This window comes from Coregonus clupeaformis, chromosome 23, assembly GCF_020615455.1.
Source record: "Coregonus clupeaformis isolate EN_2021a chromosome 23, ASM2061545v1, whole genome shotgun sequence".
Classification (NCBI taxonomy): Eukaryota; Metazoa; Chordata; class Actinopteri; order Salmoniformes; family Salmonidae; genus Coregonus; species Coregonus clupeaformis.
Window position 1 is genome coordinate 26321588 of NC_059214.1, and position 17475 is coordinate 26339062.

At 43.5% G+C, this 17475-nt stretch overlaps 1 protein-coding gene and 2 long non-coding RNA genes across 5 annotated transcripts in view; all 3 read right to left on the minus strand.

The window, feature by feature from the left end:
• Nucleotides 1-6222, minus strand: part of LOC121536697 (cyclin-T2) — a 12785-nt gene extending 6563 nt beyond the window's left edge. The window contains exons 1-6 of one of the 2 annotated variants that reach the window (XR_005994897.1): nucleotides 5289-6222; nucleotides 4281-4362; nucleotides 4035-4163; nucleotides 3120-3180; nucleotides 2550-2612; nucleotides 1919-2328 (exon numbers count right to left, since the gene is read on the minus strand). Coding sequence is in view for 1 of the 2 variants with exons in the window: in XM_041844140.2 (XP_041700074.1) it covers nucleotides 2283-2328; nucleotides 2550-2612; nucleotides 3120-3180; nucleotides 4035-4163; nucleotides 4281-4362; nucleotides 5289-5446 (539 nt within the window). In the remaining variant the exon portion in view is untranslated. The remainder of the gene's footprint in view (nucleotides 1-1918; nucleotides 2329-2549; nucleotides 2613-3119; nucleotides 3181-4034; nucleotides 4164-4280; nucleotides 4363-5288) is intronic. The other variant, XM_041844140.2, reaches the window with a different exon arrangement.
• Nucleotides 6223-6268: 46 nt separating this feature from the next.
• On the minus strand, nucleotides 6269-8152 carry LOC121536698. Its single transcript, XR_005994898.2, has 3 exons — nucleotides 8063-8152; nucleotides 7733-7870; nucleotides 6269-7088 (listed from the first exon to the last, which is right to left on the minus strand). It is a non-coding gene; the product is annotated as an uncharacterized LOC121536698 (long non-coding RNA).
• A 53-nt stretch (nucleotides 8153-8205) lies between these two features.
• LOC121536695 lies at nucleotides 8206-17329 on the minus strand. Of its 2 annotated transcripts, none has more exons than XR_005994896.1 (3): nucleotides 17187-17329; nucleotides 8650-8739; nucleotides 8206-8243 (listed from the first exon to the last, which is right to left on the minus strand). It is a non-coding gene; the product is annotated as an uncharacterized LOC121536695 (long non-coding RNA). The 2 variants fall into 2 exon arrangements; XR_005994895.1 differs by lacking the exon at nucleotides 8206-8243 and adding an exon at nucleotides 8250-8537.
• Nucleotides 17330-17475: the final 146 nt, after the last annotated feature.

The following is a 17475-nucleotide window of genomic DNA, read 5'->3' on the forward strand; positions in this document are numbered from 1 at the left end:
CTGAATACTTATGTAAATGTCATATTTCCATTTTTTATTTTTAATACAGTGTGGAAAAAAGTATTTGATCCCCTGCTGATTTTGTACGTTTGACCACTGACAAAGACATTATCAGTCTATAATTTTAATGGTAGGTTTATTTGAACAGTGAGAGACAGAATAACAAAAAAATCAAGAAAAACGTATGTCAAAAATGTTATAAATTGATTTGCATTTTAATGAGGGAAATAAGTATGACCCCTCTGCAAAACATTACTTAGTACTTGGTGGCAAAACCCTTGTTGGCAATCACAGAGGTCAGACGTTTCTTGTAGTTGGCCACCAGGTTTGCACACATCTCAGGAGGGATTTTGTCCCACTCCTCTTTGCAGATCTTCTCCAAGTCATTAAGGTTTCGAGGCTGACGTTTAGCAACTCAAACCTTCAGCTCCCTCCACAGATTTTCAATGGGATTAAGGTCTGGAGACTGGCTAGGCCACTCCAGGACCTAAATGTGCTTCTTCTTGAGTCACTCCTTTGTTGCCTTGGCTGTGTGTTTTGGGTTATTGTCATGCTGGAATACCCATCCATGACCCATTTTCAATGCCCTGGCTGAGGGAAGGAGGTTCTCACCCAAGATTTGACGGTACATGGCCCCATCCATCGTCCCTTTGATGCGGTGAAGTTGTCCTGTCCCCTTAGCAGAAAAATACTCCCAAAGCATAATGTTTCCACACCCATGTTTGATGTTGGGGATGGTGTTATTGGGGTCATATGCAGCATTCCTCCTCCTCCAAACACGGCGAGTTGAGTTGATGCCAAAGAGCTCGATTTTGGTCTCATCTGACCACAACACTTTCACCCAGTTCTCCTCTGAATCATTCAGATGTTCATTGGCAAACTTCAGACGGCCCTGTATATGTGCTTTCTTGAGCAGGGGGACCTTGCGGGCGCTGCAGGATTTCAGTCCTTCACGGCGTAGTGTGTTACCAATTGTTTTCTTGGTGACTATTTCTTGGTGACTATGTAGTTCTGGGCTGATTCCTCACCGTTCCCATGATCATTGCAACTCCGCGAGATGAGATCTTGCATGGAGCCCCATGCTGAGGGAGATTGACAGTTATTTTGTGTTTCTTCCATTTGCGAATAATCGCACCAACTGTTGTCACCTTCTCCCCAAGCTGCTTGGCGATGGTCTTGTAGCCCATTCCAGCCTTGTGTAGGTCTACAATCTTGTCCCTGACATCCTTGGAGAGCTCTTTGGTCTTGGCCATGGTGGAGAGTTTGGAATCTGATTGATTGATTGCTTCTGTGGACAGGTGTCTTTTATACAGGTAACAAACTGAGATTAGGAGCACTCCATTTAAGAGTGTGCTCCTAATCTCAGCTCGTTACCTGTATAAAAGACACCTGGGAGCCAGAAATCTTTCTGATTGAGAGGGGGTCAAATACTTATTTCCTTCATTAAAATGCAAATCAATTTATAACATTTTTAACATGCGTTTTTCTGGATTTTGTTGTTGTTATTCTGTCTCTAACTGTTCAAATAAACCTACAATTAAAATTATAGACTGATCATTTCTTTGTCAGTGGTCATATGTACAAAATCAGCAGGGGATCAAATACTTTTTTCCCTCACTGTACATTTGCAAAAATGTCTAAAAACCAGTTTTGTCTTCATCATTATGGGGTATTGTGTGTAGATTGATGAGGGAAAAACCAATTTTATCAATTTTAGAATAAGGCTGTAACGTAACAAAATGTGGAAAAAGTCAAGGGGTCTGAATACTTTCTGAATGCACTGCATATGATATAATTCCATGAACATTAAATGTTAATGTGATAAAATGTTAAACTTAAGAAAATACTTAAATAAAACTATTTGGCGAAATTTGAAAAATACAAATAAATAAAAACAAAAGAGGTTAGCGGTACTTACCGGGATGACTTCTACGTTATGTTTACATCTGTGTAATCTTTAGCTGCTATTCAGGCTACCAAAGTGTCTTTTTAGACATATGCACTTTTGTAACCGAGCAAACGTGAGGTTCTAGCGCACCACTACACTTCACATTGTGCATTCAACCCCACTGTGCCAACTCTGGTCCCTTGTACAATACACCGCACCGCAACCGGGGCCGGTACCGCCAAACGCCCCCAACCCGGGGGGGCAAGGAGGGGGCAGGCGTCCCAGTAGCCACCGGCGCATTGAGGGCCGTTGGACACTGAAAGGGTACCCTGCATTAAAGGAAGCTATAGTGTGCAGTAGTCACAGTGCAACAAAGGAGGGTCAGGATAACAACCTGTTGGTAGCCATGAAATAGGAAGTCTGTGCCAGATCCTTGCTTGCTGCAAGTGAAAGAAAAAGAGGGTTACGTTTTGGCCGACCAGTGAGCTCTGATTATAAGGGTTATCATTAGCAGTTCACAAATTTCACATAATGTTTTGTGAACTCTAAGGTCAACAATGATTTGTTGCATAATCATTATGTCAGCATTATCCTCCCTCCCACCCACATTAGAGGTTGAGTGGAATAGAGGACATGAAAGAGCAAAGAAAGAAGCCTCTACCTCTCACTAGCTGGGAACATTTCACCACATCAGTGTGTGGATGTTCAATAGTTATTTCAAATCCTGGAACAAAATATATGACAGGTGAGTTTCAACAGTAACACAGTCAGTCATTGTTTGCATTAAAGCAATGTTCTATGGTTCTTCCCCTCTATTCTTTATCACAAGAGCACAGTCAGGATTACATGTGGACTATGAAAGGGAGTTCTAATTTCTTTCCATCCAAATAAGGGTGAGTATATTGGTGTTGTATAACCAAAATGGCCACAGATGGTGGCCACATAATTAGAGTATTTCATAGTCATAGAGACCACAGATTGGAACATGGATGGGACTGCTGTTTGCCAAGATCTGAGATTCATCATAACAGAAGAACATTTTGACCTGTGCGGGTGCAATAGAATGATGGCAGTGAAGAATGAGCAACATGTTACCATAACATACCTCATTTAAACAGTCGGAAAAATGGCAATCCACCACAGCCTGGCAGCAATGAGCCAACAGAATATTCAAACATACTTTGTAGACTAGATCATGCTCTCACTATACGCTCACTCAGACTTTACTTACCTAAAGTCTGCAGCACTATGGTTTCAAGTATCACCAGCTCTTGAGCTTGCTGGAGGTATGCCTGAAGTTCAATAGACAATCATTACATGACATTTGTAATGTGTCTATCCATTCCCCTATTTCAAAGCCCATTTCCAAACTGTAACAGTATGTTTTTTTTCTCTGTGTCAGTGGTTTCAATTCAGAGTCTTGCTACTAGGAATAATATCAGCACTAAGATCTTGCTGAGACTGGACTGAGACATAAGTCTGACAAAGCCTGAATATTGTCAATCTCGACACACCCTCTGGTGACACAATGGAGAACATACACTGAGTATACCAAACATTAGAAACACCTTCCTAATATTGAGTTGTGCACCCCCCGAGCTCAGAACAGCCTCAATTCGTCGGGCATGGACTCTACAAGGCGTCGAAAGCGTTCCACAGGGATGTGGGCCCATGTTGCCTCCCATGTTGGCTGGATGTCCTTTGGGTGGTGGACCATTCTTGATACACACAGGAAACTGTTGAGTGTGAAAAACCCAGGAGTGTTGTAGTTCTTGACACAACCAGTGTGCCTGGTACCTAATATGATACGCTGTTCAAAGGCACTTAAATCTTGTCTTGCCCATTCACCCTCTGAATGGCACACATACACAATCCATGTCTCAATTGTCTCAAGGCTTAACAAGTGACATCAGTAAGGGACCATACCTTTCACCTAGATTCACCTGGTCAGTCTGTCATGGAACAAGCAGATGTTCTTAATGTTTTGTATACTCAGTGTATACTAACACTTTGCATAAACCTTTACACTCAAACCTCAATACAATTACACAAAAGCAAGTGTCCAAGCCATTGACAAAATGGGACAAGCAGGGAGGTGGGAAAGGAAAATAACAAAACCTACAATACCCATACTACTCAGACTTACATTACTCTTTGTATCAAGCGGGGTCTCTTGAGGGTTTAGACAAGCATGTGCAACTTTAATAACATGCTCAAGTTTCCGAGGTTGCTCTTCAACTTTCGCAGCTAGGAATAAGGTGGTTGGAGAAATTATCTGTAACAAAATAAATTGATTTTAATATATTAACATGTAAACATGTTGCAAATTGTCTGTATAAAGGAAACAGTCAGTCAGGCTGACTATATATAATGAATAAAAGTAAATACTTACATTTCTGTGGAATTTGGTGAAAGAGTGGAACATATAAAATCTATGCATATAAACAATTGCTGTATTTATTGTAAGTTGTGAGCTGGAGAAAATGGGTTAAGGAATTCATGTATATTTCAATGTAAGCTGTTTCATCAATTAGCTAAAACGTATTTTAGTCCACAGATCACATTAGCTGTGTTTACAGTCAGCCCAAAACGGATATTTTTTGGTCAAAAGATAAATCAGTGAGAAAAACGATCACAATTACCATGTTTAAGCCATTAGCTACTTGATTAAATCAAGTGAATGAGATTGACACGACACACGGGTGACAAACGTAGCAACTCCTAATCATTTGATCCACGTTGGGTTGTCAATGCCGGCTAGGTACTAGTTACCTAGTTAAGGTACAGTAGCTAGATACAATCTTACATTTTATCCAGTAAGCAAAAAATACAAACATGGCAACCGTGCAAATGAAAATGACAAATACAACAATGCACGTTCTGCTTTACATGATGGAACTTGCTCGCGCTAACTAGAGATAGCTAGCTAAGCAACTTAGTCACAACGAACTAGCTGTCTTGACAGGACAGTTCAATGCTAGCTGGCTAGGGTTGGCGTGCTGGGGAGCTATCACTTGGCTAAGCGAAGGAACTATGATTCATCATAAAACAAAACACATCTACATTAGCTAGCTAACATTTCAGTTATGTAACTGACAAGTAGTGCGTTAGCTACTAACATGGCTAGCTCGCTAACTAGCGCCAGAGAAATGCCCTTCTTCATGTTGAATGTTGGTGGGTGATGTTTGCTAGTTAAACTTGGTTGTATCATTGCTACACAACACTGACACACCACACTGGCACATTTGAAATCTTCTACTATGACAAAATAATTAACATATCCTGCCTCTAGCGCGTGCCCCACCACCCGGGGAAACGGGCCTACAAAGAGCGCTATATCTAACGTTATCCTCCTTTCTTCGACATGTCTGATGACTGCAAGCGTGTTTATAAAGGATACACGTTGAGTCTCTGGCCCATATCTTGAATGAGGTTAGCCGCCTGCTGTCGGTAAGATAGCTCCCTGTCCGGATCAACTCCCGAACGGCGGGACGGCGTGGTTTCGAGCTGCTCCCGGTTGAAAAACCATTTCGAAGAGGATCCCCGGCACGCCGCCATAGCTCTCCAGCATTCGCACAGGACACCAAGGACCGAATGGACGCATGCGCGGCATGTACCGGAAACCACAATCGTTTGTTTTCTTCGATAGCTTTTTTTGACACTGCCAAACCAACTAGTAGTGCATTATCGCCACCATTCGTCCTGGAGTGTAAACTTCACAGAATGCAGCGATTCTGTTTTAATGTGTAGCTCAGTGCATACATGTGTATTAGTAGGCTTAATTCGGTTACAGCCTGCTAAAAGCAATATCAGAGAGGAAGAGGCGAATCTTGGCAATATGGGGTAGCAACGCCCAATGATCCCTCTACCTACGTGTCCTGATGGACAAAGATAGTGGATAAATGAAGATTTAAAAACAAAAACAAAAATTGTTAACAGTCCCGGTCTGCTTAAGGGGTGGCTCTCCCATAGGCACCAATGCATTAGCAACTGGGTCTGGTCTGCTTAATTCATTGAATGTATATGTCTCGCTTCCTCTTCCATCTCTGCTGATGGAGGCCCAGCAATGGCAGTTCATGGTTGTGACTAGACGTACAGCCAGCAGGTTTAGAGAGCATTTGAGCTAACCCTTTTCCTAACCTTAACCTAATTTTCCAGAACCTAAAAATAACATTTGTCAAGGAACAGAAACAGAACCTGGAACAAAAGTGATCCATACTGTTCCGGAACAGACCCGTTATTTTAAATGCATGGGAACCAATTAATAACGTTATTTTATGTTCCAGGCATTTTTTTCTAGTCCCACAACAAAACGCCTATGCAAAGCCCTCACTCTGTCCCTCAGAAACGTATTCCAGTGTCTGCCTGAAAGCTGAAAATCTTTGCCTGTGCGTGTTTATGCTACCTGCCCCTCCCCCCTTCGAATCATAGGCTACTGTACTGACTTTACAAGCTTGATTCAGATGAAATAGATTTTTAATTAGCTAGATAATGCATGTCATAACAAGATGCCCAGTGCGTCAAGCCTCCTCCTCAACCCTCTCTAGCTCTCACCCCACCCGCAAAATGTCAGTTGCATCTTGAGCCATAGGCTATACTTTGTCTGTCCATCACGCATGTAAACAACTAGCTTGCCTGCTCTATCCACATCTGATTGTTTAAGTAATTTAATGAGCTAAATGTAAAAAACTGTTGATTTCACAGGTTAAAAAAGGAACAGAAAGGAATTAACCAGTACTTTTTGTTATAAATAATATAAATACATTGTTAAGTTATAAAGGCTTTATAACTATAGAACTATCTACAACAACTAGCCTATAAACTGAAGCAAGCACACACCATTTCTGAACCTACTCTAGTTTATATTTCCATTGAGTAAATAATGCTCTCTTTGAAATGAACATTACATTTTAATTAGTCGATAAACAGCAAAAATAGTGTTGACCACAGATGACTTTCAACAGTGTAAACAAAAATGAGAAATTAGCTAAATAGATTAAAAGTATCTTCATAATTAAATAGGTACGTTTGAGTCACGCAATAGGTTGTATCTGTAACACGTGTACCAATACTAAGAGTAATTTGAAATTCAAATGTTGTTGTCCCTTTTGTTTTGACAAGATCTTCATGCTTTAAGTCATTCAAATTGTTCTCTTTTAAGCCCTAAAAAGTCCAGTGTATTCCATGCAAGCAGTTTGTCCTGAAAAGGAAAAGCAAACAACTGAACATTCCTAAACCAGGACCTCCTTATTATTTTACTACAGACAATGTTTGCAAGGGAAAGCAAGCACGTGTGGGTTACCTTTAGACATTTACATTTACATTACATTTTAGTCATTTAGCAGACACTCTTATCCAGAGTGCATACATTTTCATACTGGCCCCCCGTGGGAAACGAACCCACAACCCTGGCGTTGCAAGCGCCATGCTTTACCAACTGAGCTACAGGGGACTACACTTGACCGACTAATTTATGTGTTCAATATCATCAACAATAAAAGGGTGTGATGTGTGCCATTGTCTCAATAGAAAACCATTCCTTAGCTTGCGTTACTTTTATCAGGTGGTGCAAAGGCCGATAATGCAAAAATAGCTACTACCATTGACAGCTGGCCAAATATCATGAAGCAGGCACGCCAGTTTGCCTGGGGAACAGACACATTTGATTTGAAGAAGCCAGCTATCACCTTTTGAGTCATTTGACAGCTCTTTATTTGATGCTTGCTCGAGCGAGTTAACAGGGCTGGCTAGCATTCGCTGCGCTCTTGCACGCCACAAAGACAAGACAAGAGAGGGAGCTACAGTACTTTAGCTAGCAGGCTACATAGCATAGTTTGAGATTACCTGTGGACTGTTTTTGAATGTCTCCTCGATCGGTAATTTATCTATTCCCACCATCAAACTCCTTCATGGTCTCTTTTATGATTCGGGCTGCAGCTCACCCAGTGGGAATGAATAGTCTGTTCCTAACATCACCTTATCCTATGGGATAAAATAATAATAACTGAGCCAATAGGTACAATAATATACACACATGTAAACTCTGCCATACTAACTTCAAACTTTCAAGACTTTTAATCTACTTAGCTAGTAATGAGAAATGTATTTTTCTAGATCAGTGAATCTACTGTAACTACATTGCCACTTAGAAATGAGACACAAATCACTGCATACCTTTCCGATCACATCAATAAGTGGCTTGAGGGCGATGGGGTCATGCACTCGGGCAGGGTTTCCCAAACTCGGTCCTGGGGTCCCCGTGGGTGCATGTTTTGTTTTTTGTCCTAGCACTACACAGCTGATTCAAATATCCAACTCATCATCAAGCTTTGATTATTTGAATCCGCTGCGTCGTCTGTAAAGTAAACAAAGTCATATTCAAGATATTGTTAGCATAAATAAGTACAGTAGACTGACTCCATCTACACTGAATGTTTTCTTAGATGATGCTTTTACTTGTCCAGTTATTAGTGCAGATTGCATGTACATATTTAGCATTTAGCTGTCGACACTATCCTGATTAAGAGAAGGACAAGGACGCGTAGCCAATTAGACTATTAGGATGTTCCCCTTGTTTGTTTGTCACCGTTTACTGACTGACTGGAGTTGTACTTACTGCAGTGATTTTAGGAATTCCAGTGGAATGGATCTTTAATAGTGTTTAAAAAGAAGGCAACATACTGGTTATGATTGATTATCTTATATTTGATTAGCAGACGTCTCAATGGCACAATGTTAACATGAAAACATGTCTGTCTTACCTCCTGATGTGATTTTTAGAAGCTTGGCTCGCATATCTGGTGTTGCTGGAAGTTGATAGAAAGACACCCATAGGCCTACACCACAGCAGCCTGGTATTCACATGGAAGAAAAACAGAGAATAAACAATCACATCATTTAGACAATCACATCATTTAGAATATACATGATTTGTTCCACAATCTCCACACATCTTTGAGTAGGTAGGTGGAACACACTGAGCAAACTTGGTCATCCTTACTGTGGTCTGTGCTTATCAGACCTCTTTATTGAAAAGGGGGATCCAGTCTTGAGGAAACTACAGTTTTGCCATCCATGTTACCTGAGGCATATCTCTTATTTCAATGTGTGGTGTGGATGCAGTGGGGAACATGGGGCCACAAGGGAAGTGTCACAATAGAGAATGATAGAAAAAGTATGTGAGCGCACAAGCAGCGCCTTTGTTATTTTTCTTCAATGAGGTTTTATGGCGGTTGTCATCCAATATGTTGCATTTCTTTAATGAGTCCGACGCGAAGGATATCCTGTTTCTCCGAGACCAGGCCCAAATCCCCATCATTCGCGTGAAGAAAAGACGGAGGTACAGGGGGCGGAGATCGGGGTGCCTTGTGAGAATTAGTCGGGGAGTGGGTAACCCGCCTCTACCATCTGTTCTATTGGCCAAAGTGCAATCATTGGAGAATAAACTGGATGAGCTCCGTTCAAGACTATCCTACCAACGGGACATTAAAAACTGTCATATCTTATGTTTCACAGAGTCGTGGCTGAACGACAACACGGATAATATACAGTTGGCTGGGTTTTCAATGCATCGGCAGGACAGAACAGCTACGTCCGGTAAGACGAGGGGTGGTGGTGTGTGTCTATTTGTCAATAACAGCTGGTGTACGATGTCTAATATTAAGGAAGTCTCGAGGTATTGCTCGCCTGAGATAGAGTACCTTATGATAAGCTGTAGACCACACTATCTACCAATAATTGTCATCTATATTTTTCGTAGCAGTCTATTTACCACCACAAACCGATGCTGGCACTAAGACCGGACTCAACTAGCTGTATAAGGCCATAAGCAAACAAGAAAATGCTCATCCAGAAGTGGACTTACAGTTAGTGAGTTCATACATTTTTCATACTGCCCCCCGTGGGAATCGAACCCACAACCCTGGCGTTGCAAGCGCCATGCTCTACCAACTAAGCTACAGCAGGCAAACTTAAATCCATTTGACCTACTCCACACACAAAGACGCATACATTTACATTTTAGTCATTTAGCAGACGCTCTTATCCAGAGCGACTTACAGTTAGTGAGTACATACATTATTTTTTACTGGCCCCCCCGTGGGAATCGAACCCACAACCCTGGCGTTGCAAACGCCATGCTCTACCAACTGAGCTACATCCCTGCATACAAAGCTCTCCCTCGCCCTCCATTTGGCTTACAAGAAAAAAACTAAAGCAGGAAGTACCAGTGACTCGCTCAATACGGAAGTGGTCAGATGACACGGATACTACGCTACAGGACTGTTTTGCTGTTTTGGCTCAAGATCCCTCCCACTTGACCCATCTTCCTCTACTTTCTTCACTGCCTCAGCATATTACATCTTCAGCACAACTAACCCTGGCAACCTCAACCTGCCTCTCTCGCACTGGACACTTCTGATCCCCAGCACCATGAGCACCCCTACAATTAACACATACCGCTTCTTTCACCGATTCTACACATTCCTTTGTCTCATGCCCTTCTGCACAATTCTCACAACTAGGAACCTCCCTCCTACATACTGTTGCCAGGTGCCCATAAGTTTGGCACCTGAAACACTAATGGGTTAGGCACAAAAGCTCATACGGGTTAACTGAAATATCATAACATGACTTTGTCGGGTAAAGACTCAACATCAAAACTAAAAAAGAACAGACACAATTATTCTTCTGTTTCACCACGCTCACCCCCGGGTCTGCGTCGCACCAAACGGCAAGGGTCACAAACGCCGGGAATATCCAACTTCAATTGCTCCAACTCCACATTTAACGCTACCCCAAAAATCACTCCTTTCAATGGTGCCCTGTTCCTAAGAGCAAAGCAAGAAACAGAACTTGACCCGAGTTGCGTGACACAGAGCGCCTGCACCCTCTGGGCGGAAGAAATACAAACTGTGACGTCACGAGAGGCTACACAGCTTTCAGCGGGATTGCTCAAGTAGTGCAAGGAGACAAGGTTCAAACAAAACAAGGATTTTATTATAGGTCTTGGGAAATTAACGAAAATATAACAAAATTCTGTTCTCTTGTGGCTCTTTAAGGGTTAACAGTTCAGGGATGTCTCTTCCACATCCAAAGTCATAATTCTCACTCGCTCAGATAACTTTTCCCCAGCCTTACTGTAGTCCACGTTGCAGCTAGTGGCCAACCCAGCAAAAAGTCCTTCCAAATGTCTCTCACGTATTTCCACAGGTGCATATATCCAAAGGTGAGTATTTCCCAAAGGTAAGTATCTCCAAATCCTTATATTCCTCATGGAAGTGGACGTGCAGCACTCTTGTCCTCCAGAGAGCCCAGGTTGGAGACTGTGTCTCTTCCCTTCCCAAACCTTCAGCTCATCAGCTCCTCATTTGTTTCAGCTGCGTGGGAAGATTGGCCATAGAGGGGTGGAGTTCCCGACCATACCAGCAGATGGAGCCATAGCTGTCTGGGTTTGCAGCCACCTCAGGGGATGTAACGTCCCTCCAGGACACAGCCTCTCGTGACATCACACATCCCCCTCCTCGGGACCGACGTCCTCGTCGGGGTAAAGGCAGCGAAGAAGGCATCACGCCGGGAGAGGGCGTCCGCATTGCCGTGGTGCTTGCCAGACTGCTCTCTCTTCAACTCCTCCAACTCTAGGACCAGGGACTCAGCCTCCTGTTGTCTCTCCTTGAGTTTCTTACTGAACGCATCAGCCTTGGTTTTAGCAGAGTTTAGCTTCTGTTGAGCAGCTTTCAGTTCCTTCTCTCTCTCTGCCTCCGCATTCTTCATCTTGTTCTCCAACACCTTGTACTTCTCCTCTGCCTTCTTCTGGACCTCCTTACTACTGCGCAGGGTCTCCTCACACTCCTCGATGGTCCTGCGCAGCCTCTCCAGCTCCTCCTGTTGCTTATGGAAGGAGCTCTGTTGGAGTTTAGCCTGGAGGATATCTAACTCTTCTGTCTTCATGTCTAACTGTTGCTTTAACAAACGATACCTCTCAGCGGTCCCCTTCAGACCAGACAGTTCTTTGTCCAGATTCTGTAGCTCCGTCTCTGTGTCGGTCTGGGCACCTGCCATCCCTATCAGAGCCCGGGCGGGAGTGAGTAACTCGGAGGATTGCACCGGAGCCTTCCCAGGATGAGTCTTGCCTCTCCGTTTCCGAGGTACTCGGGTTATCCTCTCCTGAGACTCTCTCCAGAGTGGGTAAAAGGCTGGGCAGTCTCGTCCAATTAGGACAGGGACGGGGAGGGAATCAACCACCCCCGCCGTCGTGTGTATGGTTCCCCGTGTGCTGGTCATTGTAAGTTCAGTAATGGGGTATTCTCTGGTGTCCCCATGGACACAGGAAACTGGGAGGACTTTCCCCGGGGTCAGACACGTTGGGCCCACCAAATCCTTACGCACCAGGGTGGCCCGGCTACCAGAATCCAGTAAGGCCTCCACATCATGGTGATTCACAGTTACCGGGCAGGTGGGGGGGTCGATCTGGGCCGCCATCTACGACTCCCAAGAGCGAGGCAAAACGGTGTGTGGGTGCTGAGCTGGAGGACTCCGCAGTGGGCATAGGTTCATCGGCTGGTTTCCCACACTGCCAGGAGATATGTCCCATCTCCCCACACCGGTAACACTGTCGAGTTTCCCCCTCCTGGTGTACTCTTCTTGGACCCGCCTGGTTTCTGGCTCCCCCTGGAGCCGGGATAAGTCCTGACGTGGCTGGGTTCGAGACCTTGGGGGTCCTTTGGACGGGTTCTTCCCATTTGTGGTGGGGCCGCACTCCTGGGGTCTTTTTCGGGAAGCATTCAGCATCTCCGCTGTGGCCTGGTACTTTTCCACAGCTTCCACGGTCAGATCAGCCGTGGTCAAGGCCTGTTGACTGATGAACCGTTTTGCCTCATAAGGCAGGGCGCGTAGGGTAACGATCCACCACAACGGCCTCCACCACCGCCGCTGCTGTATTCCTCTGCGGATCCAGCCATTTCCTTGCGATTCGGACAAGTTCATGCATCTGCGCCCGAGGAGGTTGGTCTGGTTGGAAGGTCCAGCTGTGAAAGCGCTGGGCCATACCAAACTTTGTGAGTCCATATCTGCTGAGGATCTCAGACTTCAGGGCATCATAGTCAGTAACCTGGTCAGGGCCCAGGTCCCGGACAGCATTCAGCGATTCCCCGGTTAGAAAGGGGGCTAACAGACCAACCCACTGTTGCTTGGGCCAGGCTTCCCTAGTGGCCGTGGCCTCAAATGCATGCAGGTATGCCTCAATGTCATCGGTAGCTCCCATCTTAGATATAAAGTCACTTGCCTTTATTGGGCGGGTATTTTGGACCACCCTCTGTCTCTGCAACTGCAATTCCTCTGCCTTCAGAAGGTTGGCTTTCTTTTGCTCCTCCAAGAGAGCCACGTTTGCTTGCATCTGGGCTTGCTGGCCAGCAACAAGGGCTTTCAATATGTCCTCCATTTCAGTCGGCGGGGAGCCTACGGCCAACTTGGAAAACTGGGTGATCAAACCTTCGGTATCCTCCTCTGACATGCACTATTAACGCTTGAGCGTGCCCGTATTCTCCACCATCTGTGACGTCACGAGAGGCTACACAGCTTTCAGCGGGATTGCTCAAGTAGTGCAAGGAGACAAGGTTCAAACAAAACAAGGATTTTATTATAGGTCTTGGGAAATTAACGAAAATATAACAAAATTCTGTTCTCTTGTGGCTCTTTAAGGGTTAACAGTTCAGGGATGTCTCTTCCACATCCAAAGTCATAATTCTCACTCGCTCAGATAACTTTTCCCCAGCCTTACTGTAGTCCACGTTGCAGCTAGTGGCCAACCCAGCAAAAAGTCCTTCCAAATGTCTCTCACGTATTTCCACAGGTGCATATATCCAAAGGTGAGTATTTCCCAAAGGTAAGTATCTCCAAATCCTTATATTCCTCATGGAAGTGGACGTGCAGCACTCTTGTCCTCCAGAGAGCCCAGGTTGGAGACTGTGTCTCTTCCCTTCCCAAACCTTCAGCTCATCAGCTCCTCATTTGTTTCAGCTGCGTGGGAAGATTGGCCATAGAGGGGTGGAGTTCCCGACCATACCAGCAGATGGAGCCATAGCTGTCTGGGTTTGCAGCCACCTCAGGGGGATGTAACGTCCCTCCAGGACACAGCCTCTCGTGACATCACAAAACAAATAACACAAGTCCACTATGGGTTACCTTCACTGATTCAACTGCACCCAACTCCTTTCTCAAACACCTTGAAACCACATATGGATCGGCCAAAAGGCAGGGGTCCACTTTCTCCAAAAATGTCCCCCCTACTGAACCAGAACCATCCGCTTCATCCAATTCACCTCCAGAACTACTGGAGTACTGCTCACCCCGTTTGAACTTGACGCCACTCACCCTACCGTCTCCCTCGGAATTCAACTCTTCCTCTCAATCAGTCTCCACACCATAAAACTCTCTCAGTCTCTTAGCTGTGTCCCTTGCCTTTCTACATCCCCTGTGTCCAGGCTATTAAATGTTTTTGCTTTTCATTTTGTGGCTAAGCCTCTTCCATGCAACCGCGACATGTGGACAGCCGGCCTGCCATCTTCCAATCCAGCGGCAGTGTCATTGAGGCCATCTCCATTTTGAAGTAGTGAATTTTCTTCTACTACTTCTATGAGTTGGCAAACAATCTAAAAGGTTGCATACTGCCACCTGTAGTTTGTTATTTGAACAGGTATAAAGCCAAGGTTGGTAATTTACTGCCACCTGCAGCTTTGGAATGTTTGCTCACGAGTATAATTCATTCACTGATCCCTCCTGATGACCCAAGTGGAATCATGTGATCCTTCCTTAACCCATAGGAAGTCCCACCCAGTTGACTACTTCAAAATGGTGAAAGTTCTCAATGGTGCTGCCCATGCTAAAACAGGATTTTGGCCACTAGAGGCCTCTATCATTCTCTATGAGTGTCACTGACTACACTAGATGATTTCCACTTCCACTTCTCCATAATATTAACACTTATGTCAAACATTAATAGAATGCAATCTAACACCAATCAGAACATTTTGAATGCATAATAACAAGCTAAAATAGCCAACTAACTATTATATTATAGAGATTAGCTAAAAGATTAGGAAAATTGTCTTACCTCACAGTAACGTTACCGTGTTTGAAGCATCCATTACTGTAGCGGACTAAAACTCCACGTTTATGATGACCTTCACCAACAAAGCGGAGCAGAAACCAGCCTTTGTTGAATCTAGGTCTGACTACATCGATTTTCCCAAGGTCAATACTTCAAAACATTTAAATCATGAAATGCCTCCCTTGTACCCATGTTTATCCTCTGTAGTTGCGTGCCTTTCTTAGCTTGCTGAAATCCATATTCATGATTTTAAAGTATTCATGACTTTTTCCATATTATTTTTCTGGTTTGTCACAAACTTTATTCCCACATAAAAAAATGTTTTATACAACTGCTCTAAAAGATGGCCATTGTTGTGTGAGTGTATGTTTTGTTCCACAAATGGGAAAACATTCCATCCAAACATAAAGGACATTAAAAGATAAAGATATTAAAAAGAACAGTGAGAAAAGTCTCAGTCGGACGGTCTTTAAACAGCCAGATGTCTAGAGCTCCATGAGGGATATCATCTATGTGTGAGGTCTTCCTCTCACTGGGGAGGCTGAAAGCATTCACTAGATTCTGCCTCTGAATCCTCACCATGTTCTCCTCTACAGAGTCCTGTTCGCCTAAACAGAGTGCTAACATTAAAGTGGAGGAGAGATTGACTTCATCACTACTTGTATTTGTGAGAGGTATTGACATTTTGCCCTTCTTGCCCTTTGTGCTGTTGTCTGTGCTCAATCATGTTTGTACCATGTTATGCTGCTACCATGTTGTGCTGCTGCCATGTTGTGTTGCTACCATGCTGTGTTGTCATGTGTTGCTGCCATGCTACGTTGTTGTCTTAGGTCTCTCTTGTTGTGATGTGTGTTTTGTCCTATATGTATATATTATTTTTTTATCCCAGCCCCCGTCCTCGCTGGAGGCCTTTTGCCAGGCTGTCATTGTAAATAAGAATTTGTTCTTAAATGACTTGACCGGTTAAATTTTTAAAAAAATTGTTGAATTGTCAGACACCCATGCATACCCCACAAGGCCCCAAGTCAAGGACTGACTATGGGAGGTGCACAGTACTACACAGAGCCATGACTACATGGAACTCTATTCTACACCAAGTAACTCATGCAAGCAGTAAAATTAGATTTAAAAATACACCTTATGGAACAGATGGGACTGTGAAGCGACACAAACATAGGCACAGACACATGCATACAACACACGATAACATACGCACTATACACACACACGTACACATGGATTTTGTGTTGAAGACAGTGGTGGAAAAAGTACCCAATTGTCATACTTGGGTAAAAGTATAGTTACCTTAATAGAAAGTTACTCAAGTAAAAGTCACCCAGTAAAATACTACTTGAGTAAAAGTCTAAAAGTATTTGGTTCTAAATATACGTAAGTATCAAAAGTAAATGTAATTGCTAAAATATACTTAAGTATCAAAAGTTAAAGTATAAATCATTTCAAATTCCTTCTATTAAGCAAAGCAGGTGGCACCATTTTCTTGTTTTGAAAATGTATGGATAGCCAGGGGCACACTCCAACACTCAGACATCATTTACAAAAGATGCATTTGTGTTTAGTTTGTTGGCCAGATCAGAGGCAGAAGGGATGACCATGTGTTGTCCTGATAAGTGTGTGAATTGGACCATTTTCCTGTCCTGCTAAGCATTCAAAATGTAACAAGTACTTTTGGGTGTCAGGTAAAATGTATGGCGTAAAAAGTACATTATTTTCATTAGGAATGTAGTGAAGTAAAAGTAAAAGTTGTCAAAAATATAAATAGTATAATATAAAAAAGTACAGAGACCCCCAAAAAACTACTTAAGTAGTAGTTTAAAGTATTTTTACTTAAGTACTTTACATCACTGGTTGTAGATATGTGGTAGTAGAGTAGGGGCCTGAGGGCACACACTTAATATGTTGTGAAATCTGTTGTGAATGTATTGTAATGTTTTTAAAAATGTATAACTGTCTTAATTTTGCTGGACCCCAGGAAGAGTAGCCAAGGTAGTAGCTAATGGGGATCCATAATAAATACAAATACAAAAGTTACTTTAACAGGCTAGGTTCGCTAACGTTAGCTTGGTAGATTATTGCCATGTTAATGTTAGACAACAATATAAAGCTAGTATACATACACCAAAGACATAGCTCACAGTGAATAGCAAAATGTTTTGCCTAACTGAAACTCCTTACCGTCATCTCTGCTAACCAAGACCATGACGAAGACTCATTGAAAGTTTGAAACACAGCATAACAAGCAGCCACGCAAAACGGTCTTGAGTGCCAACAAATCTGCCCAATTAGCTGATTCGCTTGAAATACGTCCACTTCGGTTGATCCGCCCACTTCTGTTGAAACGTTCACTTTCAGAGACACTCCACGTATGCACATACCCATGACTCAGAAAATGTGCCAAGTCAATAAAGTACCAGACCGCACGCGCAAATGCGTCCGCCATCGCGCGCAAATGCGTCCGCCATCG